The 26,401-nt window shown below is 37.9% G+C and overlaps 4 protein-coding genes, 1 long non-coding RNA gene and 1 pseudogene across 5 annotated transcripts; 4 read left to right on the top strand and 2 right to left on the bottom strand.

Annotated features, from left to right (window-relative positions):
* Nucleotides 1–598: 598 nt before the first annotated feature.
* Nucleotides 599–2,645, bottom strand: LOC103412182 (protein LOW PSII ACCUMULATION 1, chloroplastic). Its single transcript, XM_008350782.4, has 4 exons — nt 2,299–2,645; nt 1,199–1,771; nt 1,055–1,105; nt 599–868 (listed from the first exon to the last, which is right to left on the bottom strand). Exons 1-4 carry the CDS (start codon nt 2,499–2,501, stop codon nt 730–732), a joined length of 966 nt encoding a protein of 321 aa, XP_008349004.1. The 5' UTR covers nt 2,502–2,645; the 3' UTR covers nt 599–729.
* Nucleotides 2,646–2,852: 207 nt separating this feature from the next.
* Nucleotides 2,853–5,241, top strand: LOC139188422 (uncharacterized). Its single transcript, XR_011571830.1, has 4 exons — nt 2,853–3,100; nt 3,645–3,772; nt 4,104–4,193; nt 4,936–5,241. It is a non-coding gene; the product is annotated as an uncharacterized lncRNA (long non-coding RNA).
* An 880-nt stretch (nt 5,242–6,121) lies between these two features.
* On the bottom strand, nt 6,122–7,307 carry LOC103445566 (probable glutathione S-transferase). The gene is made up of 2 exons (XM_008384579.4): nt 6,958–7,307; nt 6,122–6,800 (listed from the first exon to the last, which is right to left on the bottom strand). Exons 1-2 carry the CDS (start codon nt 7,264–7,266, stop codon nt 6,450–6,452), a joined length of 660 nt encoding a protein of 219 aa, XP_008382801.3. The 5' UTR covers nt 7,267–7,307; the 3' UTR covers nt 6,122–6,449.
* A 7,597-nt stretch (nt 7,308–14,904) lies between these two features.
* LOC103445442 (glutathione transferase GST 23-like) lies at nt 14,905–15,953 on the top strand. Its single transcript, XM_008384448.4, has 2 exons — nt 14,905–15,260; nt 15,444–15,953. The coding sequence occupies exons 1-2, from the start codon at nt 14,949–14,951 to the stop codon at nt 15,807–15,809; spliced, it is 678 nt and encodes a 225-aa protein (XP_008382670.2). The 5' UTR covers nt 14,905–14,948; the 3' UTR covers nt 15,810–15,953.
* Nucleotides 15,954–20,774: 4,821 nt separating this feature from the next.
* On the top strand, nt 20,775–21,348 carry LOC114827436 (probable ADP-ribosylation factor GTPase-activating protein AGD9; annotated as a pseudogene).
* Nucleotides 21,349–24,065: 2,717 nt separating this feature from the next.
* Nucleotides 24,066–25,051, top strand: LOC103445446 (probable glutathione S-transferase). Its single transcript, XM_008384452.4, has 2 exons — nt 24,066–24,464; nt 24,619–25,051. The coding sequence occupies exons 1-2, from the start codon at nt 24,153–24,155 to the stop codon at nt 24,976–24,978; spliced, it is 672 nt and encodes a 223-aa protein (XP_008382674.3). The 5' UTR covers nt 24,066–24,152; the 3' UTR covers nt 24,979–25,051.
* The last annotated feature ends 1,350 nt before the right edge of the window (nt 25,052–26,401 follow it).

Consider the following 26,401-nt stretch of genomic DNA (forward strand, 5'->3'; position numbering starts at 1 on the left):
TTTTAGTTTGTTGTGCAAATTTCATCCCGATGTTAAATGGTGAGGGGAAATGCATGAAAGGAAAAGCATAACGTGCCTTGCATTGATCCCAAATAGAATATCGTAAAAAATTGGAAAAAAAAAGAATGAACACATCTGGTTTCGAACACGACACCGTCTTTTTAAGTAAGCAGTGAAACACCACCGCTCCTGCCTAAAGTTCTTGTTGATTTAACCAAGGTTTCAAAATTTATATGCTTATGGAAATATATATATGAATATACTACCCTATCAATTTTTGGTGCCCCTCGAGTTTTTGAGGCCCTGGACGGTCGTCCTGCTAGCCCTAAGCCAGGGCCGGCCCTGGGTGTGTAAAGAGAGAAAAGGTTGTGCGGAAGTAACTTCCCTTTTCCATTATCCAGATAGAAGTCCAGAGCAGTTCAAAAGATGATTTCCAGTTCCCAATAGGCACAGGCAGGACCTGTTTATTCATGCATAAGTGTTTAAGTACTTTACGTCTCAGAATCTGCAAACCCTTGTTGGCACCAGAGAAGGTATGTTTTACGTGTTTGGTCGAAACGAAAAACCATGTGGTTAAGCACCCAATAATACAAGAGAGTTAGCAGATACCCCAAATGTTGATATGCATGCCTTTAAATGCACATAAAATCACAGTATTCTCAACAAATTGCAGAGTCATGACAAGTAATCCAACTAGAATTTAACCTATACAAACAAAAAAATATTTTCTTAAACTCTTCCATCAAACCCGTCGAGAAGACCAGACCACATTCCCTTGACAGGTGGTAACTGTGCAACGAAAGCATTCCAAGGTGGGTAACCAACGCCACTGCCACGAACACGACCATCCAGGCGAAGAGATATATATCTGCAAACAAAGAAAATGATGTAGAATTACTGACGAAGTGATCTTAATTATGTTAATTTACGCAAGAAAATAAACTCATCGGTTAAGAGCACAAATTATACAAACAGTCGTAATATAATAGATTAGGCATAAGGCAATTTGCCTAGTGGAATTAAGGACAGAAGCAATCATGGAAGAAATGCTTACACGGGAGAGTCAGAGGTGACACCGGCCAGCTTCTTTTGTTCGTCCAACCAGCTGCAATTTCCAACGAAAAAATGAGCGTGTCTGAAGAGAGAATAAGAACTTGAAAATGATTAAATCATTTTGTTTTGCAAAAGGTTTACTTACTTGGTCCATTCAGTAACATAAATTGGAGTTAGCTGCCAGAGTCTTTTCCTCTTTGTAGTAATATCCTTAGCCTCTTCACTTTCTTCAAACTCAAAACTAGGCATGTTTCCATCCGTAGCCAAGGGCACAACAAGCACTCCTCTTTCCACAAGCCCTTCGGTGAAAGGCTCACTTCGGTTGAACGATTCTGTGATGAACGATGCAGGGCCAGCGCATATTACAAGCCGAGCAATCCCTCTCAAAGAGCTAACAGGAATGACCGTCTTTTCAGAAACACGAAGCTTGAGATTTGAAAGATTTTCCTCTCGAGAGAGCCTGGCAATCTGTGCATTCTTGGCCTTGTTCTCCCTCAAATACAAGAATGCAAAGAGAGACACTGCTCCAAGGTCTATGCCAAGACCCTTTGCAATTTCGGGGGCGTCGAGTGCTCTTGATGGATTTGTTAGTGCTGCAATTAACTGTGTGGTTGCTATTAATCCTCCTAAACCACCACTTGCAATGAAAGCAAGATAGAAAAACATTCGAACGGAGCGAAAGGGAGTGAGAACTTCACTCCTAATCCTGGCTGTGGAACTGAGGAACAAACAAACCTATGATTACAAGGAAGCCTAATGTGTAAAATAGAAGCTGATATAGCACAAGGCGTTGGAATGCGAAGAACCCAAGTCAGCAAAGATGTTTGGAAATTTGAAGGAACTCCATTACTACTCAATGCACTTCAATTTAGAACCAGTTCCATTCACAGTACAAATAGATAGAATTTATCAATCATCCATCTATTTGTACTGTGAATGGAACTGGTTCTAAATTGAAGTACATAGAGTAGTAATGTTTTCTTGGACAATTTAAGCTTCCACCATAGCTCCCCAAAATATGCGCATATAAAACCGGTTATAAACTTTTAATCGAAAGTAGAATTGAGAGGATACTAAATAAATATAACGGGACACTAAACTTTGTTATCTATACGGTTTATTGCCTGTTTAGTATTTCTAACTTTATTTTTAAATAGAAAGTTCGTAACCGATTCTAAATGTGCAGACTTTTCTTAAACCAATCATGCAAAACAATCATTCTCAAAATACTGGAAAAGGGAAGACCTGATTTCGGTAGAAGAAGTTTGCTTATCAGTTGCAAAGCATGTGATGGTTGAAGACTTGTGCTTTGAGGTCTGCAGAGTGAGAAATTGTGCATTGCTACAAGAGAATGACCAGAGGGTGGTTCTGATTCCACTGCTGAGTTTGTAGTGAGTGTGATTTGGAGGTTTGAGAATGTAGAAGGGAGAATTTGCCACAGAAGCCATGGCCACCGCTTGAGTTCAGAGTTCTTTCGTTGCTTTTTAGACTTTCGCAGTGGTTTCTTGGGAGGCCATATTTGGATGAACACAATACTGCCACCTCCCACAACCCAAATGGTGGTAATAAAAGCCAGTCTTATTTTCTGTCTTGATTTTTCCTTTTTTTTTTGTTTTTTTGTTTGTGAGGACCAAAAAAGCCTCCTCTTTAGAAAGTAAAAGATATTAAGTTCGATTACCGTCAAAAGTAAATTTGAACTATATTATTACTAGCTTATTATGAGACTAAGCCTATCCCCTCTTCACTAGAGTAGATAATATTATTTGTTTAAAAAATACACTTTAACATTATAAGGTGTGTTTATTTGAGCTCACTAAATTTCACTGGACTGGATTGTACTATTATTAGTGTTGGATGGTGTTTGTTAGACATAAGGATAAAGTTTAATAATCGCTCCGACTAATCCCTTCGCTAACAGGTCTTAGCGAGGAACCCCAATTATCACAGGATTGCTAAGCCCGTCTTCAAGAGCGTCGCTCGGTCGTCCTCCTCGCTGTTCCTCCTCGCTCGTCCTGCTCCTGCTTGTCCTCGTCTTGCTTCTAGTTTGGTAAATTCCAAATCCGACGATCTATTTCTTCGATTTTGTTTTGTAAATCGTGAAATTATTACTGGGTTCTCATCGATTTCGTTGTTTTGGGTTCGAAATCTATGAAATTGTTACTGGGTTCTGATTGGTTTCTCATATAATCCTTCTAGCTTCAAGTTTTGATTCCAAGTTATGGATGAAATGCGATGGGGGAGTTGTTATGCTTAGATATACCTTCTTTTAATTTCAAGAAATCAAAATCAGTTATGAAGTCGATGTTCGGTCCTTTGATTTTTTGCCATCGGTTGAGTGAATTTTCCAGCCCCTTTGCCATCTATTGGTTTGAAAATGAAAATTACATTCTGAATATGAGCAGTCAAATTTGCCAATCCAATCTTATATTTTAAGCTCTTACATCCAATCTTTGTTCATGTTTCGTATCAGTGTCGTTAGTTGGTCATTGTTCTGTGAAGCATTGATGTTTATGTTTTATCCACTTCCGTGCAAAATGTTGCCCAAACAATGACGGTGGTTGAATTTATTTTGGATGGTTTCGTCTGTGTAGGTGCTATTGTATTCTGCACGAATAGAATATATTGGGAGCTATTTTTAGCATCTGGGACGAACTCAAGACGGCAAAAACATGGGACGAAGTTGAGCAAATGGTGTTGGGAGAGTTGAATAATTGCTAAGGTTTCCCTGGATTATCTTCCACTTCGCATTTACTGTTGCTGGTTTATTGTTTTATCACTTCATAAGGTCCAAATAATGCGTACAATCATGATACTAGTGTACCCCATTTTTATATATGATCAAACTACAAGTTTCATGTTTACTTTTTTATGTCCAACATTTTTTTCCCAATCTTTTTCTGTCAAATATGTATTGAGTATGTTGTCTTCCCTCTCTATGTGAGTTTTGGGACCTTCATAAGTGGAGACAACTCCCGCTAAACCGAAGGTTAGTTGGTGTTATCTTTCACGTGCTCAAGGTACCATTGAAACTGACTTTTTGATGCCTCCAGTGGGAGAACCTTGGGATTTTGTCAAGGGAGGTGACAGGTGGGGTTCCGGTTCAAAGTCAGAGAACGATGATGGTGAGATTGATGGAGCTGGTATGTCTTTAGTTGTGAACAACAAAAGTATAATGTTGATCCAGCATTTCGTATTTTGCATATGTTATTGTTGGTTTGGATCTTTCAACTGGCCTTGAATTTCATCGTATCTTTAGGGGGTGTAGTCAAACTCGGATTTGAGAGGATTTTAAAAGACTTTAAAATCCTAGTGTAGTCCATTAAAAGATTTTAAAGGATTTTAGAATCTATTCAAATTTAGGTGTAGTCAATTAAAGGATTTTAGAATCCTTTAAAATCTAGGTTTAGTCAATTAAAAGATTTTAAAGGATTTTAAAATCCATCCAAATCTAAGTGTATTAAAAAAATTAAGATTTTGGAGGATTTTAATAAGTTGTGTATTTTGTGGGATTTGAGAGCCAAAAGTATATATAACTAAGATTAAAAAGAATCCAACCTTACCCCCTAGGATTTCAAATCCTTCCACCACAATCCATCACAATCCATTCAAATTCTTTAAAAATTCATATGAATTTTGTAGGAGTCTTTAATCCTCTTAAATCCGATCAAATCTATCACTATTAAAATCTTTTAAAATCTTAGTTTGACTAAAAGTTAGAAGAGCTCTCCAAGTGGTATGATGCTTCTTAATTTTTGTTGGACACTTATATTTGTGGAAGAAATCATAAGATCCCCTGTTTGCGCTCTAGTCTCTATTTTGTTACAACCAACGCCACACGCTGTTCTGCTGAAAGTACTCAATTCTTGTTCTCATGCTTTGCAGAACGAAAAGAATGTCCATAGAAATTGGTCCGAGCAGCTTTGCTTCAAGGAAGAAGAAGCGTAAGAAGAGCACGACATGATCTGCCAAGCGACTTATTTGCAATTTACGAGATTAAAGACTTGAAGAAAGAACTGTGATAAAGATTAATTGTTCCTAGCAATTTTTGAATTTGTTGCTTAGCTGTGATTTCCTTTTTGAAGGTTGTATTTTTTCTTCTAGTGATGTTCCAAGACCAAAACATTTTTGTTCAGTGTAAATTAATCAAGATTTTGCCCATGAATATTGAATTGATTGATGTTTTACCAACTGAACAGGGTTATGTGTTAATTGATTATCTCATTTGTTTTGTTGAGGCTCGGAGTTATCAAAATCAACCTTTCGATCACCTGCCCTGCAAAATTTGTACATTTTGAAGTTCGATGTTTGTATGGCATTTTGTTGAGTGAGGGGTGCAACGGATAAAGAGAGAAATAATAAAATTAAAATTAATTTTTGGAGCAAAAAAAGTTAAAATATTTTAGTTCAAAATATAATCCGGCACTGCACCAAACGTTTCATTATTCTTATTTTGCTTAGTCCAAGCCAAGTTAGTCTAGCTTAGTTCCTAAAACGTCTAAAATAATTCGGTGCAACAAATGTACCAAGTTTCTAATACCCGGATTACTCTTTTCTCATTAGGATTTATAAAATATAATAATTTCACATAAAACAACGTAGTGGGACTGTGGGTAGTTATGTTTATTATTTTTCAAATTATATTTTAATAAAAACAATAATATTTAAAATAATTAAAATTAAAAAAAATAATAAAAGAACCAATTGTCACACTTGCGTGTGTTAATAGGCTAGTGATATTATAATATGAGTAGGTGATTGGGTTAATATGTTCTGGGCAAGAAAATTTTCAATGTACCAAGAACACGGTCTGGTACATCAAGTGTCATAATATAAATGGTTGAATTTTTTTTTTAAGTATCCAACCATTTGTTATTATGATGCTTGAAATTTTTTTTGTTATGGATGTAGAGTATCAAGGTTCTAAGAGGCGCTAAGCACTAGTCGGGCGACGGGTAGGGGCCTAGGCGGTTTTGTAATTTTAATTAAATTTATTATATAACATATAAATAAATGTCTCCTTATACTTAATATAAATAAATAATTGTATTGAGATACATAAATTGCGAAATAAAATAAGATATAGATTATATAGTATTATAGCATATTGAAAATATAGGGAACAAACATACAATGAGTGTTCATCCAAGTATTCAATAAGTTTCTTACAATTTGTTGAAAAAATAAAATGCAAGATGAAAGTTATCTATTTTCTGTCTAACTACGACCTAGGCGGGCGCTTAAGTAGGTCTAAACGCCCTTTCTTAATTTTTAAACGTCTATGGATTAATTGAGTCGGTGACCAGGAACATTTTTTTAGAATAACAAGCATTTTTTTTTCTTTTTCTTAATCCACTTACATGTATGTAAAGGCTAAAAAGATGCTGAAAGAAAGCAATTCAAGGCCTTGAAGCAAGGATCATCTCCCTCCTCTGCTTGTAAAACACAAACATTTTATCAGGATGGAGGCTCTTTTTGATAGCTGGGTTTTCCCTAAATTTGTTAATCCAATTACACAAGCGAGGGAACTCAGTGGCATGCAGTACTTTGACACCAACAACTTGTTCAATCACTCCAAAAGAGGAGGCTATAAATCCCAACGCCAAGTCAGCCAACCCTATTTCATTGCCACCAAAGAAGTCATCCTCTCCCAGAGCTTGCTCTTCCAAGATCTTGAATACATCTCTGATTTCTTTTGCAGCCTTCTCATGTTCTTCCCCATCAGCCATAAATTTAAGATATGGTAACCCCTGCTTGATCACACAAATTGAAATGTTCATTTGATTCATAATGGCCGAAAAAGGCCGAAACCCTAAAATCTACAAAAGTAATACATGTTATGTTTGTCAGACTGTGAATTCGGTTAACAATATTATAGATATGACACTGTACAACATATACAATCACCTTTTCGTCTATAAACTTTGTCCAGAACCGCGCCAACGCTCTCTCATGAGGGTCATCTGAAAGGAGGGGATTCTGGGGCCAAGTCTCCTCAATGTACTCGAGGATTACAGCGGACTCGGTGATTGGTTTCCCATTGTGAACGAGTACCGGAATCTTTTTGTGAACTGGGTTGTAATGCAAAAGCAAATCACTCTTGTTGGCCAAATTCTGTTCTATGTATTCATACTTCACACCCTTGAGCTCTAGAGCCCATATCACTCTGAAATTATATGGACTAGGCCAAGCTCCAAGCACTTTCACTTCTTCCATTTCTTGTTGAGTTGTATAAGTTCTTTAAATCGCCGAGTCCTGGACTCCTTATATACTGATTCTATGAATAAAGCTTTGAAATTTCCTTTTGAATATTCACCCGGATGTTACATTGTTTCTTTTGAAAAATATTAAAAAAAAAGTATTTTAAAGATTTGACTTAATTTGGTCTACGTTTCTCTGTTTTGTGAACAAAAGTTTGATTTGATTTAATTCCTTTTTTTTTTATATCTTATAAAAACCTCCTTAATTACTGAGAAAAATAGAGTATTAAAGCGCTTCTTTTTAAATGTGCAAAACTAATTTTTCTGTGCACCCATAATAGAATTTTACGGGATAATTTCTGTGTATTCCATAATTCTCAATAAAAGGATATGTACAACTCTAGTTACAAGAAAGGCAACAAATAAAGGACATAATACCTTTCCTAAAACAAGACTCTAGTAATTACAAAATATTTACATTCTCTTTTCTACTAAATATTAACTTATTCCAATACTCCCCCTCAAGTTGGAGCATAGATATTACTCATGCCCAACTTGACAAGCGACTCACCAAACCTTCTATTGCACACGGCATGGGTAAGTACATCTGCAAGTTGTTCCTCTGAGTTCACAAATGGTATTGACACAATCTTCTTCTCCAGCTTTTCTTTGATAAAATGTCTATCAACTTCAACATGCTTAGTCCTGTCATGCTGTACTGGATTCTCGGCTATCTCTCTAGCGGACTTATTATCACAATACAACTTCATTGCCTCCTTCTGTGTAAAACCAAGGCTCTCAAGTAACTTTCGCAGCCAAAGCATCTCGCATACACCATGTGCCATTCCCCTATATTAAGCTTCGGCAGAAGACCGTGACACCACATTTTGCTTCTTGCTCCTCCACGTAACCAAATTGCCTCCAATGAATGTAAAATACCCCGATGTAGACCTTCTATCAGTCACATCACCGGCCCAATCAGCATCCGTAAATCCCTCGATCCTCATATGCCTATGACTCTCATACAAAACTCCTTTACCCGGAGCAGACTTTAAGTATGCCAAGATTCTCATCACTGCCTCCATATGATCTACACTTGGTGAGTGCATAAACTGACTAACCACACTTACCGCGTAAGCAATATCCGGACGAGTATGAGACAAATAAATCAGCCTCCCCACCAGTCTTTGATATCTCCCTTTGTCAACCGGTTCCTGATCTGGATAAATCCCCAAATAATGTTTCTCTACGATAGGAGTGTCCACAGGTTTACACCCCAGCATGCCTGTTTCCTTTAATAAATCCAGAACATATTTACGTTGAGACAAGAAAATACCTCTAGATGACCGAGCGACTTCCACTCCAAGAAAGTATTTTAAATCTCCCAAATTCTTCATCTCAAACTCGGCAACAAGGTTTTGTTCAAGCTTCATCATCTCTTCTGAATCATCACCGGTTATTATCATGTCATCTACATAAATTATTAAGGCAGTCACTTTACCACTTCCCCGTTTCACAAATAATGTATGATCCGAATGACTTTGATAATACCCAAACCTCCTCATAACCTGAGTAAATCTCCCAAACCATGCACGAGGTGATTGCTTAAGTCCATAGAGTGACTTTCGCAATCTACATACTCCGGTTTTTCCTCCAGCATTGTACCCCGGAGGAAAATCCATATACACCTCTTCTTCTAGGTGCCCATGAAGAAAAGCATTCTTTACATCAAACTGTTTCAGTGGCCAATTCAAGTTTGCAGCTAAAGAAATCAGAACACGTACCGTATTCATCTTCGCTACCGGAGAAAAAGTTTCCTGATAGTCAATACCATAAGTTTGAGTATACCCTTTCGCTACTAACCTTGCTTTATATCTGTCTACCGATCTGTCTGCCTTATATTTAATTGTAAAGACCCATCTACACCCAACTGGTTTCTTGCCTTTAGGTAGCTCCGTCACCTCCCATGTATCATTCTTGTGTAGTGCCATCATTTCTTCATCCATTGCAGCAGCCCATTTAGGATCCTACAAGGCCTCCTCAACTCGGGTTGGTGCTTGGATTGCTTCCACATTATTTACCCAGGCTTGACGTTCAGGTGCAAGGTTTTTGCACGACACATAATTTGATATTGGATACTTTACTTTTCCTTCAGGAGAAAACCTATCAGGAGGAACACCACGATTTTGCCTTGGCGGCAACTTATACATACTTACATCATTATTTGGATTAGTTACATGAGCATCTGTAGTACTTACCTCAGGGATATTCAGAGTAGACACATTGGGTGGCACTATCGAGCGAGAGAGAGAGGGTGATGTAGGTTCTGCAGATGGCACTTCTTCCCTTGAAGTACTTGGTTCGACAATAGGCTGCTGGATTATTATAGCTTCCTCAGTAGGACCTTGCCTAAAGCCTGCACTTGTCTCGGCAGGCATCAGCTGAAGGCCCATATCATTCTCGGCAATTTCTTGTCGAAAATTTGGTGTCCCATTTTCATCATTGTCGTCAACACATGCTCCCCCTGAACTACATATCACATCCTCGGGTACCTCTAACCACCCAAGATCAACTTGATCACCACTAGTGTTCTCCCCATGGTGATATGAAGGTGATGGGATCGAAGAATAGAAATACTCTGATTCAGAAAAAGTAACATCCATAGTCACATACATATGTCGAGTTTCAGGATGATAACACTTATACCCTTTCTGTTGAGAGGCAAACCCAACAAAAACGCACCGAAGGGCACATGGATCCAATTTGCTACGATGAATCTTGTGAATATGAACATATGCTACACATGCAAACACACGAGGAGTAAGGGTATTAGTGGATACTACAACCCGAGATGGCATACGGTTAATCACATACACAGCATAGGTAACGGCTTCAGGCCAAAAACGTTTAGGCACAGACGCACCAATAAGCAGGGCACGAGCAGTTTCCAAGATATGATGATTCTTTCTCTCAGCAACCCCATTTTGTTGTGGAGTATGCGGACATGTAGTTTGATGAATAATTCCACGATCTTGTAGAAACCGGGATAACTCAGAAGCTATGTACTCTCCACCGTTGTCAGAACGCAAAACTTTAATATCAATGGAATACTGAGTTTTAACCATCTGTTGAAACAGACGAAACACATCACAAACCTCACTTTTATTTTTCAACATATACAACCACGTCATACGAGTGCAATCATCCACGAAAGTAACAAACCATCTAATTCCCGAAGTAGTACTAACAGGGGAAGGCCCCCACACATCAGAGTGTACTAGTGCAAATGGAGAAGATCTTCTATTCATACTTGGAAGGAATGAAGCACGATGACTTTTGGCTAAAATACATACTTCACATTTCAATTCTGAGTCTTCAATACCACTGAACAAATCAGGTACTATATGTTTCAAATAACCAAACGATGCATGCCCCAAACGACGATGCAATAACAATACCTTCTGTAGATTCCTATTACGTGACGAATGAACCAAATGAGCTCTTCCAGGAACCACGTCATCCACATAATATAGTCCATCTCTCTTAGTGCCACGCCCAATGATCTCCTTTGTTTGAATATCCATTGGCAGTTGCCACACACTTTCTATGAGAATCTTTCATGGACTGAAACAAAGTTCTATCATACGTCATATGATCCGTTGCACCGGAATCTAAAATCCAACCGGTATTGGTCATTGTAATAACAACTGCACATCAGTCTCTACACACTGCACAAAACAACAAGTACGCACAATACTTATACGTAACAAACTACACACTTGCAGCTGTAGACACGCTGATCCACGGACAGAAATCACTAGCACAAACTGTAGCCCACGGTACAAGAGAACAATCCACACATTGCAAGCAGTAGCAAGAACCCACAAATCCTTTTTTTTTTTTTTTTTCAAAAGAGAAAAAATTGCAGAACTTGCAGACAGAATCTGAAATAATAGTACTAACACGCACATGAACAAAGGCACGATACTGGACAACAATTCAAGTGCAGCTCGGCACAAGAATTATAGTTATACTCACTGCAACAAACTGGACAGCAAGCCAAATTGTTTACTACCCACGGGATAAAGGAAAAGGTACTTTGACAATTGATGCAAAGCAATTGTATGCTAACAATTGCACAACAATTGTACACTGTTAAAAACCACAAGCACAACAATACCATTCACACACGGTTGCACACACAGCAACAACACACACGCAGAGTGACTGATCTCTGCGAAAAGAATTGCAAAAAAAACAGTTGATTGAGCACAACGGAAAAACTAGGGTTACGGCAGCCTTGGCTCTTGATACCAAATAGAATTTTACGGGATAATTTCTGTGTATTCCATAATTCTCAATAAAAGGATATGTACAACTCTAGTTACAAGAAAGGCAACAAATAAAGGACATAATACCTTTCCTAAAACAAGACTCTAGTAATTACAAAATATTTACATTCTCTTTTCTACTAAATATTAACTTATTCCAATACCCATAAGCCATAAGCCATAAATATGAGGGTGAAGATTATACACATATTTGGAAAATGAAGAAGAAGAATAGTTTCTGCAGCTGTGAAAGAAGATTAAGGAGAAATTTAGAAGAAAAGAAAACGATGGAGAAAACAGATGAAAAAAAAGTTTTTTTTTTGGTAATGGTAGGCATCCATTTCCTATCATGAAGGTTCTTTGTTTTGTGTTTATTTTATTATTGGTTTAGTTTGGTTTTGAGTTTGAGGAAAAGAAAAAGAAAAAAAATGATAAAAAAGAGAGCTGAGAAAAAAGAAAAAGAATGAGATTTGGTTTTTGGGCTTTCGAAACGGTTTGTGTTTGTTTCAACATGCAAAAAATTTATTTGAGCCTTCGAAAAGATTCGAGTTAGTTCCACTTTCACCATGTTAAGAGCTTTTGTTAGATTTTTGAAAATATTGGCGTTTGTTCTAGTTGGGAGTTGTAAAAGAAGTATAGGTGAATTGTGATTTGTTGAACTTTCGAAAAAAATAGTGTTAATTTTAATATATTAATATAGATTTCTTACAAGTGTGGCTCACTTAATGCGTAATTCCACATAAGAGGGTTGAAATTACCAAGTTTCAAATCAAATTTGAGTTGGCAAACTCATTTCTTGGTTTCCTTTTGACTAGATGAGAATGAGAAGACCTTTCAAAGTAATTTTGATTGTTCATTTTTCTCTGCCAAGTATAACTCCAATTTTCGATTATGTACACGAATTTCTAATTTTATTTTTCAGACAGGCTAACAAATTAATGGTAAAAGAGTCAAAAGTCTTTGAGTGAAATGAAATGATATAAATATTTAGAAAGATATTTTAATTACAACGGGCTATAATGCACTCACAGTGGAGGTCCGCTGCTATATATATATATGTATACGAGGTTAACCACAACTAAATGTCGAACATAAGATAATTCCTTTAACTAAGGGAAGACAAACAGATAGAAAGAATCCATTTGATAATTATTTTTATTTTCATTTTTATTAAACTGAGCCTTGCAGACTTCAACTTTTGTTGCATGTTTTCAATCAGTTGGTGAAGAGCATGAGAAGGCTAAACAAGAAACCCAAGTAGTGTTCAAAACAATAGAACATGGACTTGGGGATAAGAAATTTTTTGGAGAGAGACAATTGGTTTGGCAGACTTGGCATTTGGGATGGATAGCTGGTTGGCGAGGAGCTACAGAAGAATCAGCTGGTTTAAAGTTGCTAGAACCAAATATATTTCCTCACTTGCATACTTGGATAAGCAGTTCGAAAGATGTCCCTGTGGTCAAGGAGAACCTTCACTACAAAAAAAGTAGTCATTACCGATGAAGATTTCCGAGGGTCCCAAAAAACCGTTGTAAAAAGCACATTTTACGACCATAAAATATGGGTCGTTGCTAACATGACATGAAACAAATTTTTATTACCAACGCCCATAATATCCTTGGAAAAAATCTCAATTTCGTCGGAATGCACTTTTGTTTGGCGGGAAGAATTGGCGATAGTTGTATTAACGATGAGTAAAGTTCTTATCGGAAACAAAATGGTTATTTCCGAAGGTTTACTCATGTTGACGAAATTGATTTAGTATTTTCGAGGGAAAAAAAATCCTCTTAGTAATGTTTTTATATTTTGGAGGGAAAAAAAGTCCTCTCAGTAATGCTTTTATATTTTCGAGGGTGATTAGTTGTTGTCGGAAGTAATCATATTTTTTATGACAAATTTTTTTCTTTGTCAGAATAAATTTTTAAGGTATATGATTTTGTTGGAATCAATTATTTACCAATGGTCACATGTGTCATTGGAATATTCTTGAACAAGTTTGATGCTTAATTTAAATTTTACAATAAATAGATTATATAACTTAGAATACATATGAAAAAAATACACAAAACCGTATTAAAATAGTACTATCCATTAGTGCAAATTGTTGGCTTATTTCAAACCCCTAAGAGAGAAGTTCATTGCATCAGCAATATCATAGACTAGTCTTTAAATTGAATTTGGCAACCGTTCGACGTGGACATACACATCAGCTCAGACAACGCATCATCAATAGTCAAGAGTCGCTCATGAACGTTAGCTAAAGCATACTTTTGAAATATACAATGCAATGCTTTTCCTTTTTAAGTGTTATTAGGAGAAAAGTATATGAATGCATGTGGTCAGCATTTCCAAAGAGGGCACGACAGCCTTTAAAGAATGATGATATATATACCATCCTATCAGTAATAGAACCCCAAAAAAAGTTTAATTTACATATGCAATCTGTTCTTTTATTTTCTTCTTGTGAAGACATCATGACTGACGTACACATACAAGTACTCCATTTTATGCGTCTAGGGAGTCATCTATTAATGATTCTCTTCTCTTTCATTTCCTCTTATTTGAACGGTTACGGTTTAGCCACGTCAACATCTTATATTAGCTTTTTTATAGAGATAATAAGACAAAAAACAATATGTGAGAGGAGGGGACGGAAGGGGATAAGAATAGGAGGGAAGATAATCATACTCTACCTATTAATTAGTAATGATGATCTTCTCCAGATCCTCTTTGTGAGGATCCTTGAAATCCTCAAATTGTGTCCATTCATCGTACATTGTGCGATCATAAATTATTTTAAATATTTTTATTTAAAATTAAATATGAATAGTATCTAACGAAAACTGACCGCACGATATACGATGAACAAACACGATTTAAGGATCCTCATTCATCATTAGGGACTCTTGACCAAATAAACTAAGGATGTTATATTTTATGATGTGATTTAATTATCTGCAGCACTTAGTGTTACGAATGTTTAGCCATTTTTAAATTTTATTTTTAAAATTATTAAATATTTATTTTCAATCTCAACTATTCATTTTTCATACTAAAGTGTAATGTACCACTGAAGTTTTTTTGGCATATTCTAGATGAAAGAAGCCAATTCCCCGTTAAATTCGCAAGGCCCTTTACTTGAAGCACAAGCAGCAAAATTGATTGAAAATAACAAAAATGGCAGAAGTGTAAGCACTCACGTACACATGCACCTTCCAATAATATTTTATGTGAAAGAAGCCAATTCCTCCCTAAATTCCCAAAACCATGTGCTTGAAGCACAAGCAGCCGATTTAATTGTGGGGGTATAAATAGATCTAGAAACCCAGCACAACAAATCAGGAATCTCAACACAAAAATTACAAAAATGGCACAAGTGAAACTACTAGGACTCTGGTCTAGTCCATATGTTTATAGGGTTATATGGGCACTAAAGCTCAAGGGTGTGGAGTATGAGTATGTAGAGGAGGATGTGTTATTCAACAAGAGTGATGAGCTTCTAAAGTACAACCCAGTGCACAAGAAGGTACCTGTTCTTGTTCATGATGGGAAAGCAACTGCTGAGTCCATTGTCATTCTTGAGTACATTGAAGAGGCATGGCCACACAACCCCTTGCTTCCTAAAGACCCTCACCAAAGAGCCGAGGCTCGGTTTTGGACAAAGTTTGGAGAGGACAAGGTAATTATTCTTGACAGTTTTAACATATTATGTCATCACAATGATTGAGCATATGATTTTAATTATATTATTCAACTATGTTATCAACATTGGTGATGATGTAATAACATGACGTATCAGATTGTCTATCAACTTAACATTTTATTTAAACCCAAACTAACCAAAATGTTTTGTGCACCATAGAACCGAGCTTTTCTTGGATTCTTTTTTGCCACTGGGGAAGAACAAGTGAAAGCGGTAAAAGAAGCGCAGGAAAATCTTAAAATCTTGGAAGAGCATGGACTGGGAAACAAGAAGTTCTTCGGCGGCGACAAGATTGGATTGGTCGACTTGGCATTCGGGTGGATAGCTTTGTGGCTGGAAGTCTTGGAGGAATCAGCGGGTGTTAAAGTGTTTGAAGCTGATAGCTTTCCTCGCTTGCATGCATGGATTCAAAGTTTCAAGGAGTCTCCAACAATCAAAGAAAACTTACCTGATCGTGATCGCAGTGCATTCTTGAACTATTTCAAAGGCCGAAGGGCAACAATTGTCGCTTCAGCACAGTCATGAACAGTATATATTTTAGCAAGTGTTGCTAGTGTCATTTCTTTGTTACCTGTGTAAGGTAGTATTAGTATATGGATGGTGTCGTTTCTGTATTTTGCTTCACTAATTCCCAGAAAATAAAAACTTGCTTGCGGTTAAATTTGCATATACCATTGGAGTTAAGGATCTTCATTTTCCTACTCTCTCTATTGTTTTTTTCTCGTGATAGGGAGACATCAGTTCATATAAAAAAAAAAATTCCTAGGGCAGATATAAGGAATATTGTTTAACTTATGACTAAGAAAGTGTACTTTCCTCTTGGTCTATTGGATTGATTCTTGTGTGCGAGAGACGGAGGAGGGGGTTGTGTGAGAGAAGGTGGGGTCAAAAAATAGGGTAAGGGAGATAAATTCTCTATCACCCTGATTTGAGTCGCTCTCCAGCGTTGCTCTCGATAAATTTCAGGTTGTTTTGCGTGACCTTGTCAAACAAGCCCTCCTCTCTAAACTACCCTCTCGTGCATAAATCAATTCGTACCTTAGCTGAAGGATTCAAAACTTCAAAATCACCATCCATCCATTAAACAAAGCTTGCTTTTTCTATGAGAGCGTCTTAGAATTTTTGTCTGAATAAAACGTGAGAAAGATTTTTATTTTTTTTAACAACTAAAAGTAAAACCATTATGCTAAAAGTATCTCATAGATGTTACATTCGCACACATTTAGATATAACACCAGTACGAAAGAGTACGATATTTATTTTGAATCAAGTAGGAGCTCCTGCTTCTTCCAGCAGTTTCAACTTTGTGATGTAGTCGCCCATGGTCCTTGGATTTCCATTCGACAGCCTTTCATGCATCCGACTTTGCTTTGTCCCTTGTATGGAAAATTCCCGGGCAGCTGGTGTTCACAGCTCCAACAATGGCTTGCTTGTACAACCTGTTTGCACTCAAAATATACCCATTTTTACTTATTTGGGCAATTTGGGTAAAATATGGCATTCGGAGGATTAATGTGCAAGAAAACTAACTTGGAAAGATATTTGGCTGCAAGTTGAGGGGTTTGGCACTATAATATTGTTTTTCCCATTTGTTTGGGTGGTGGAGGTTTGTCAAGCCTTTGTTTAAATCAAGATACATGCATGTATTGCAAGTGGATGGGATAGCTTTCGGACAATGATAATATGAAAGAAGCCAACTTGCTTCTTTTAATTGTTAGTTTATTACAAGTGAAGGAGACAAGTGCTAAAAACATGTGGTGGAGATGCAAGTTCCCTCTTTAATATTGTTTCTACATGCAAGTTGGCAATGAAATGCAAGCTGCCCAAGCAATGGAATGCAAGATGCTCAAGCTTCTTTCGGGCAAGTGCAATGTCCTCAGCAGGGGGGTTTCTTCCAGACCTCTATATAAAGGATCACAAGCACAAGGATTATGGACACTCAATCAAACAAACAAATACACAAACTCTGCTCAAGCCAGATTTGCATACGAAGCTGTAGTCAGCACCAAGCCTTCATCCTTTTCAGGATCAACCTTCATCAAAAGCCTTATTTTATCTAGTTTATTAGCTCTGCTGCTCACTTGCAGTATCGATCTCCTTTGTAGTTTTCATGTACAACTCATCTTCAGTCATTTAATTTACAAGCAATCTACAATATTAGTCATTCACTTTCCTTTGTCATTTACATATTGTTCTACCTCTCCATATAAGTAAAGTCCTTATTTTTAAGGCAAACAAAGAACCTTGATTTGAGTCACTCCCACTCAATGGCGCAATCTCTTGGTCAAAAGTCAAACTCAGGTGCAACCTTAATCATTTAAAATTCGTCTACTAGCGGCATCTAGTAGTGGCATGCCCGCACCCCACCAATCTCGTATTTGAATAAATTCCCGGCATGCCTGCGAAGCCCATGGCGAATTTAGGGAGCGAACATATTTTGACACGGCTGGTGGGATCCTTATATAGAGTTAGATTATGAACAATCCTTATTTCATGATTTTTCTCAATATGCTTTTTCGGAGTATGAGGAAGATGACGGTGTTGAAGAGCACCCAAGCTATGGCTATCACATAGAGCCAACCTATGAGTTGCCAATTTATGGGTACATGGCTGAAGAGTACTCAAGTCCTATGGAACATGATTGTCGGCCAACTAATGGCCATTAAATAAATAATAATCTTGAAGATTGGCCAACTTATGGCTATGATGAAGGTTATTATTCTTTTGAAGACAATCACATTCATGAATACTATGATAGGCCAACAAATGGCTTTGAGTATCAAAATGCTTCCAATAAGTACATAGAGCCAATATATGAGATGCCAACTCATGGTCATCCGGATGAAAAGCTCTACAAAGAGGATGTGGGCAAATTAGAGAAGGTGTCCAAACTCCATATGGCAAACATCGAGTATGGTGAAGAGGTGACTAAGTGTTTTAAAAGGGTGGAGGAAAGCTATACAACTTTTGGAGAAACTTTGAGAAAGTTGATAGATCAAATGTGTCAAATCCCTTCTACAAAGCACACTCACCCTACTACAACCAAGGAAGAACAAATCATACACATTGATGAAGGCCAAACAATGGCCCCACCCAATGAAAAATCCATGAAAATGGATATGGTTGTAGAAGACCAAGCCGTTGTAGGCCAAACACCAACGCTCGGAGGGCTCAAACTCACACCTCATGTGGAGCCCGAAGAAGAAGAAAAAAACTCATACACTCATCCCCGCCAACACAAGCATGTTATCCATATCGAGATCTCAAGGAGGGCAAAGCTCGGGATCAAACATGAATGACCACCTCCTATGGTTCCCAAGCTACATAGCATGGCCAATTTAAATGGTGAATTCGATCTCTCTACACTCAATTTTAAAAAGAGAAAAAGATTTGAGTGTTAAGAGAAAAATAACATCTGGGCAACCAAAGGGCTTCACCCAACTTGCCCGAATGGCTCTTTCTTATGTTATCCTTCTGTGCATTTTCTCTCAGTTCCTTTCTTCTTTTCTCTTTCTTTTCCTCTTCCCCTTTTCTTTTCTCTTTCTTCCTGTCTCTTCTCCCACTGCTTTCTAGTTTGCCCGATTGTGGGCTGTATTATATACATATTATGTTTTACTTAAAATACTTTGCCGGAGTGGGTATATATATATATTATATTATAGTTTTGAAAAACACAAAGAAAAGATATAAAAATTAAAAATTCCAAAAACCACAAAAACACTTTGCTTTCTTGCTTTTGTTTTTCTTTCTTGCTTTCTTTCCCTTTTTGTTTTCTTGCTGGGGAGCTTTCCAGAAAATATAAAGAGTTGGGCAGTTTGTGAGTAGCCATTTTTACCCTTCTTTCCACTTTTCTCTTATCCAATGGGTGTATTTAGCCCGAACCCAAAAAGTTGAAATTAGAAAACCATCCAGTGGCTGTACCCAAATTCATGGAATGAGGAGTTTCATAAAAAGCCGAAACTATGGCTTTCCTGCTGAAAAGCATGTCATCTGTTTCTCAATGGCTATTGCAAGAAAGCATGGGGTTATCTTGCCCGACTGGTGGTGCCCGATGGAACCATAACCATGCCTGATGGGAATGATGTCTTCCCTACTTACCACTAACAAACTCTGCATGTCTCCCTGACTCTCACCAACTCCTATAACCAAGGGTCGGGCTACTTCGACAACTACCATTGGAGGCTACAGTAAGAGCTTTTGATGTGGCTACTATTAATCACTAGAGACTAGTTTTCATAGGTGAGAAAATAGAAAAATGGAGTTGCATCTAAATGTGAAATTTGAAAGCTGGAGGAAGATGACAGAAAATTATGTTGATGTGGCCCGACGGAACTACAATTTTGCCTGAGAGACATGATATCTTCTCAATCAAATGTGGGGCCCTACATTCGATCTGGCAAACATGAAGTGTTCTTGTTACATACTGCGCTGGTTGCTCTGTTTCCTGCACACCCTCTTTGTTATGGTCCCTTGATAATTGCTGGTCATCCCCCTCCAAATGCCATTTGTTTGAGCTTCATTCGTGGATCAGGACTCAGTTTCTCTGCGGGTAGTACGTTTGCAATAAACTCTTCTCATGTTTTTGCTGTTGCCACATCATCAGTGTGGAAGCTTCAGCAGATCCATCCCCGACCGAAATAGACCCTGAAAAGCAGAAGATTGTTGATATACCAACAACTACAGCAACAACTGCAACAAGAGCATCTGACTTTGCTGCCCATTCTCCTCACTTTGTACTGCTTGAGGTGTCTAAAACGGTGGAATGAGACACAAGCCATCTCGATCCCTCAAAACTTCACCATGGGTTACCACAGCATGCAGTCATGAGATCTAATTTTCCCAGTTATCGTGAAGTAATCTTGGTCAGAATATGGAGAAGGATGCAAGAGAGGATGACCAATTCCCAGAAAGAAAAATCATCTCAAAGTGAGCAAGGACCGTCCCACAACAAGAGTGGCTTACTTTTAAAAAAATGTTATGGCTACTTGCGCATTTGATCTCAAGTTCCTTTATGTCTTGGCTGGTTGGGAAGGATCTGCATCAGATTTACAAGTTTTGAATTCTACTCTCACAAGACAAAACAAATTGCAAATGCTCTCCCATTGGCTCTATTGGCTACAACTTGCAGCATCCAACCAGCAGCTCACAGCCGCCTGTCGTTACCTCCCAACATGCAACCAACATAGCAGCTGCAGCTTCAAAGCCAGCCACTATACTTCAGCCGTCATCTTCAACTCACCACTAGTTGGATGAGGTGTGCAGAAATTTACTTTTGTAGCTAACCCAAATGCCCAACCTGGGCTCAGAGGCAAAGTCAGAAAACAAGATGTGTTTCGATTATAATGCAAAAAACCAGACTTGGGCATTAGTTACATATGGGATCTTTCTCTGCATCGATTGATTCGGCCGTTCATTGCAGTCTCGGCGTTCATATCAAGCTTTGTTAGATCTACAAATTAAGACTCGTGAACTCTTAAGCAGCTGAGAACGATGAGTTTCGGGAAAACGACTGTGCACAAGAAAATTGTGAAGACTGGGGGACTTGGTGCTCGCAAACTTACTGCACAGACAAATGAAAACCTATATGATCAGGAACCGGAAATCCAGGTGTCCTAGTGCCAGTACCTTTCTCAACCAACAGTACTTCAGTAGTTGGATCATCATTTGCATCTCAATTTGAATTTTGGAATAGACAGTGACTTTCCCAAGAGAACTAATTTAAATACCTCAAAAAGTTCAAATTCAGGAGCAAGGAAGAAATTCACAAGTGCAAAATCTATCTCTTCCTCACCATTTGACCAAAGCAGATCTGCTGATGTTGATGTTCAAAAATTCCTTGAAGAAGTTCTTGGGTTCTGCAAGCCACCTCCGGTGTTGATCTATTTGTTGTTAGGGGAAATAATTTAGCCATTGATCTCTTACTGCAAGTGGCATAATCAACCGACTGTCCTTCCAGGCACAACATGATATCTCTTTCTTAACGAATATCGTTGGGGAGACTGGGAAGAAGCTTAGTTCCTTGGCGTCCAATTTAATGAAGGATCTTCAGAACAGAGTCATGTGATGTTGATATGCTCTGCGTCCATTTTTTAAAGAGCTCACCTGCCCACATCATGTGCAGGGATTGTAAAAGGGGTTTGGCTTTATTTTTCTTTCTTTTTTTATTATTTTCTTGTCCCCTTCTTGCCCGAAAAGGCACCTCTCTCTTTCTCCCCTTTTCTTTTTTTTTTAATTTCTCTCTCTTTCTTTTTCTTTCTTTCTTTCTCCTTGTCACCTTGTCTCTCTCTTTCTTCCATTTTGCCTAAAAATGGCTCTCTATATATATTTATATATATTATATTATAGAAAAAGAGTTAAGAAAAAGAATCTGGGCACTTTGCCCGAATGGGTTTATATATATATATATATATATATATATATATATGTATGTATGTATGTATATATTATATTATATATGAAAAGAGGCAAAAAGAAAAAGAAGAATAAAAAGGATAGTTGCCCAAGTTTCTCTCTTCTTCATCTTTTTCTATGTTTTCCAGTTTACCCGACTTCCGGCATTTGTCTAGTTTGTTATCTATGTAACCAATGAGGTTGCTCCCATGTTTTTTGGTATCCACAAGAACGAATACAAGCCAGACAGAAACATTCTTTCCACTGCTAGTTGCACTACCAATTGTCTTGCTCCTCTTGCCAAATTTATCAACGACAGAAGGACCAAAGAGGTAGACATGCCTCTTCCTTCGATATCAATCCTAGCAACATTGGAGTCGTAAATTTCACAAACTTTGCTCAAATTTGTAAAACTTGGGGGCTTCTGTTTGCACTCAAAATATACCCATTTTTACTTATTTGGGCAATTTGGGTAAAATATGGCATTTGGAGGATTAATGTGCAAGAAAACTAACTTGAAAAGATATTTGGCCGCAAATGGAGGGGTTTGGCACTATAATATTGTTTTCCCCATTTGTTTGGGTGGTTGAGGTTTGTCAAGCCTTTGTTTAAATCAAGATACATGCATGTATTGCAAGTGGATGTGATAGCTTTCGGACAATGATAATATGAAATAAGGCAACTTGCTTCTTTTAATTGTTAGTTTATTACAAGTGGAGGAGACATGTGTTAAAAACATGTGGTGGAGATGCAAGTTCCCCTTTTAATATTGTTTCTACATGCAAGTTGGCAATGACATGCAAGCTGCCCAAGCAATGGAATGCAAGCTGCCCAAGTTTCTTTCGGTCAAGTGCAATGTCCTCAGCAGGGAGTTTCTTCCAGACCTCTATATAAAAGATCATAAGCACAAGGATTATGGACACTCAATCAAACAAACAAATACACAAACTCTGCTCAAGCCAGATTTACATACGAAGCTGTAGTCAGCACCAAGCCTTCATCCTTTTCAGGATCAACCTTCATCAAAAGCCTTCTTTTATCTAGTTTATTAGCTCTGCTGCTCACTTGCAGTATCGATCTCCCTTGTAGTTTTCATGTACAACTCATCCTTAGTCATTTAATTTACAAGTAATCTACAATATTAGTCATTCACTTTCCTTTGTCATTTACATATTGTTCTACCTCTCCATATAAGTAAAGTCCTTACTTTTAAGGCAAACAAAGAACCTTGATTTGAGTCACTCCCACTCAATGGCACAATCTCTTGGTCAGAAGTCGAACTTAGGTGCAACCTCAATCATTCAAAATTCGTCTACTAACGGCATCTAGTAGTGGCACGTCTGCACCCCACCAATCTCGTGTTTGAATAAATTCCCGGCATGCCTGCGAGGCCCATGGTGAATTTAGGGAGCGAACACAACCCATAGGTGATGAACTTGTTCTCATTGCTTGTTGACTCTGGAAGGATCTTCGCTTTCCCTATGTATTCATCAAACTTCTCCTTCAAACTCATTTGGTTGATTTGTGAAACTGATTCTGGTTTCGTTTGGATTGACATATGAAGTGTGAGTGCCGTGTAGAAGAAAAATTATGTGATGGTTATGTTTTAATTATCAGGTGTGAGTTTATTGATAAATCTTATTTTTATTGTTAATTTTATTTTGTACTTAATGGTAATTATGCAATAGGATAATTAAAACATCATATTTAAAATTTAAATTTGATGTAGAAAGAGTTTATATGAGTTCAAATAAAATTTTCCAATAAATTTTTGCTACTTTCAGTCGTTCACCCTAATCTCTTTAATGTTGTGCTAGGATAACACAAAACCCGTTGGAACCAACTCAAGCTAACCCACAAGAAATTTATCAAATGGAATGCAAGAACAAAATATAAAGGACACCAAGATTTTAACGAGGTTTCTCAACAATCAGTGTAACTGGAGTACATCCTCGGAGCAGTAGGAGCTCACCCAATAATCCACTGTCAATCAAATGGGAGTTTACAAAGTGTTGGCAAGCTCAAAACCCAAAACCCCAATATACCCAATAACTCTCACACACCAAACAAACGAAGTAGGGGGAGTAGGTTGTAATTTAGTTTCCATAAATGTTTACATGATCAAATACAATATACATACAAATATACATAAGGTTTTTGAATTCTCGAAGTTAAGGATAATCAATGAACTCATGCTGACTCCGAATGTGCATAATTTTCTTTCTAATTAAGTGGCACTATTAAATGGCTTTTATTAACAATATCTAGGTGAGAAAAATAAGTGAATGTGACATCATTGCTAACGTACAATGCACCTTGAATTGTCTCTGTTGTTGACTCTTGACTCTATCGCCCAAATATCATAGCTTATGTGAGAAAAGCCAATATTCCCTTAAAATTATGACCTTGTATCTCCACCAAGTCGGTTGATGGCATAATTATAAATACATCTAGGAACCACAACACAAGATAAGAAAAATGGCAGAAGTGAAACTACTAGGAGCCTGGCCTAGTCCCTTTGTTCAAAGGGTTATATGGGCTCTAAAACTCAAGGGTGTAGAGTTTGAAAATGTAGAAGAGGATGTGTTATTCAACAAGAGTGATGAGCTTCTCAAGTACAACCCAGTACATAAGAAGATTCCTGTTTTCGTTCACAATGGAAAACCAGTTGCAGAATCCATTGTCATTCTTGAGTACATTGATGAAGCATGGCCACATAATCCCTTGCTTCCCAAAGACCCTCATCTCAGAGCCGAAGCTCGGTTCTGGGCAAAGTTCGGAGAGGACAAGGTAAATTTTGTGCAGTCAGACTGTTTGACATATTATGTTGTGTTTGAATATGTTATCGAGATTAATGATCGATGATAACATAAAATGACAAGATTGTCTAGAAACATAACCTTTTTATGTGAACGCCAACTGACATATGTTTTGTCCAACCTAGGACCGAGGTTTCCGCGGCTTCTTTTTTGTCACTGGAGAAGAACAAGTTAAGGCTGTCAAAGAATCGCAGGAAAATCTTAAAATCTTGGAAGAGCATGGCCTGGGAAACAAGAAGTTCTTCGGCGGCGAAGAGATTGGATTGGTCGATTTGGCGTTCGGGTGGATAGCTTGCTGGCTGGAAGTCTGGGAGGAAGTAGCTGGGGTTAAAGTGTTTGAAGCTGATCGCTTTCCTCGCTTGCAGGCATGGATTCAAAGGTTCAGGGAGGTTCCCACAATCAAAGAGAACCTTCCTGATCGCACTGCACTGTTGACGTTTTTCAAAAGCCGAAGAGCAATGATTATTGCTTTAGCAAAACCATGAACATCACAATGCTATCATTTCTGTATTTTAATTGTTCAATAATTCCCAGAAAATAAAAGCTCTTGAAGTTCAACTTTTGCATATATTTTCAGCAACTTAGTGGGATGTGTTTATATTTCTGCGGAAACGAAGAGATAAAGAAGTAGCAAACCAAAGAGAGAAGGAAAATGAAGGTGGAAAACAATGCACAAAAGGACGCAGTGGCACAAATGCAAAAAAAAATATTAAAAGACGCAGTCGCTTGCTCCCGAACTTTATTTTATTTTCTTTTTTTCTGAAACGGTGAAGAACTTACACGCTATCATTGTACGTGAAGAGAGAGCCAGACATTGCTTTATGAAACATGGATTCGAAAGTTTTTCTCCAACAAACGCTACCAAAAAGTAAGAGGATGGCTAGGTTTCATCCTAAAACGTCATCCAAAGAAGTTAAAAATATACAATTTGAAGACTAAGGAGTAGATTTATATGAAATATTACTTTAAGGTCAAATAAGATGGCATATTATAATTAGTAATCTCCACCTAACCTCCTTTACAGATTGGTTGGAGCCGATGCAAGTTAGAACCGCATCCAACCAGCTAGAGCAAGAAGATAAACACTAGTAAAAAGAATATGGAGGAAGTGAAGGTACTAGGGTTCTTGACAAGTCCAACTGCTTACGGGTTATATGCGCTCTGAATCTCAAGGAAATCAAATATGCATATCTATAAGACAACATTTTTAACAAGAGCGATTTGCTTCTTCGCTTAACCCGGTGCATAAAAAGGTTCCGGTGTTTGCCCAAGGAGGAGAAACTATTGGAGAGTCCATTGTTATTCTCTAGTACATCAAAGGGGCATGGCCGCAGAACCCTCTGCTGCCAAACCCTCATGTTGTTGAGAGTTGTCCCACATCGGTGAGGGACAATGTTTGCTATGTGCTTATATGGTCTTGGGCTACTCTCCATATTGCCAATTGGTTTTATGGTGAAACCCCAATTTCATCATGGTATCAAAGCAAGGTTGTTCACGTGTGAAGCCCAACGGCCACAGGCGCTCCACGTCACTCAGTTGTTGTCCACGTGTAGGCTTGAAAATCCGCCACACGTGTGGGGACGTGTTGAGAGTTGTCCCACATCGGTGAGGGACAATGTTTTCTTTGTGCTTATATGGTCTTGGGTTACTCCCCATATTACCAATTGGTTTTATGGTGGAACCTCAATTTCATCGTAGTATCAGAGCGGATTGTCCTCGTGTGAAGCCTCAATTTCATCGTAGTATCAGAGCGGATTGTCCTCGTGTGAAGCCAAACGGCCACACGCTCTTTACGTCACCTAGTTGTTGTCTACGTGTAGGCTTGAAAATCCACCAAAAGTGCGGGGGCGTGTTAAGAGTTGTCCCACATCGTGAAAATCCACCAAAAGTGCGGGGGCGTGTTGAGAG

Source organism: Malus domestica, chromosome 10, assembly GCF_042453785.1.
Source record: "Malus domestica chromosome 10, GDT2T_hap1".
NCBI classification, from domain to species: domain Eukaryota; kingdom Viridiplantae; phylum Streptophyta; class Magnoliopsida; order Rosales; family Rosaceae; genus Malus; species Malus domestica.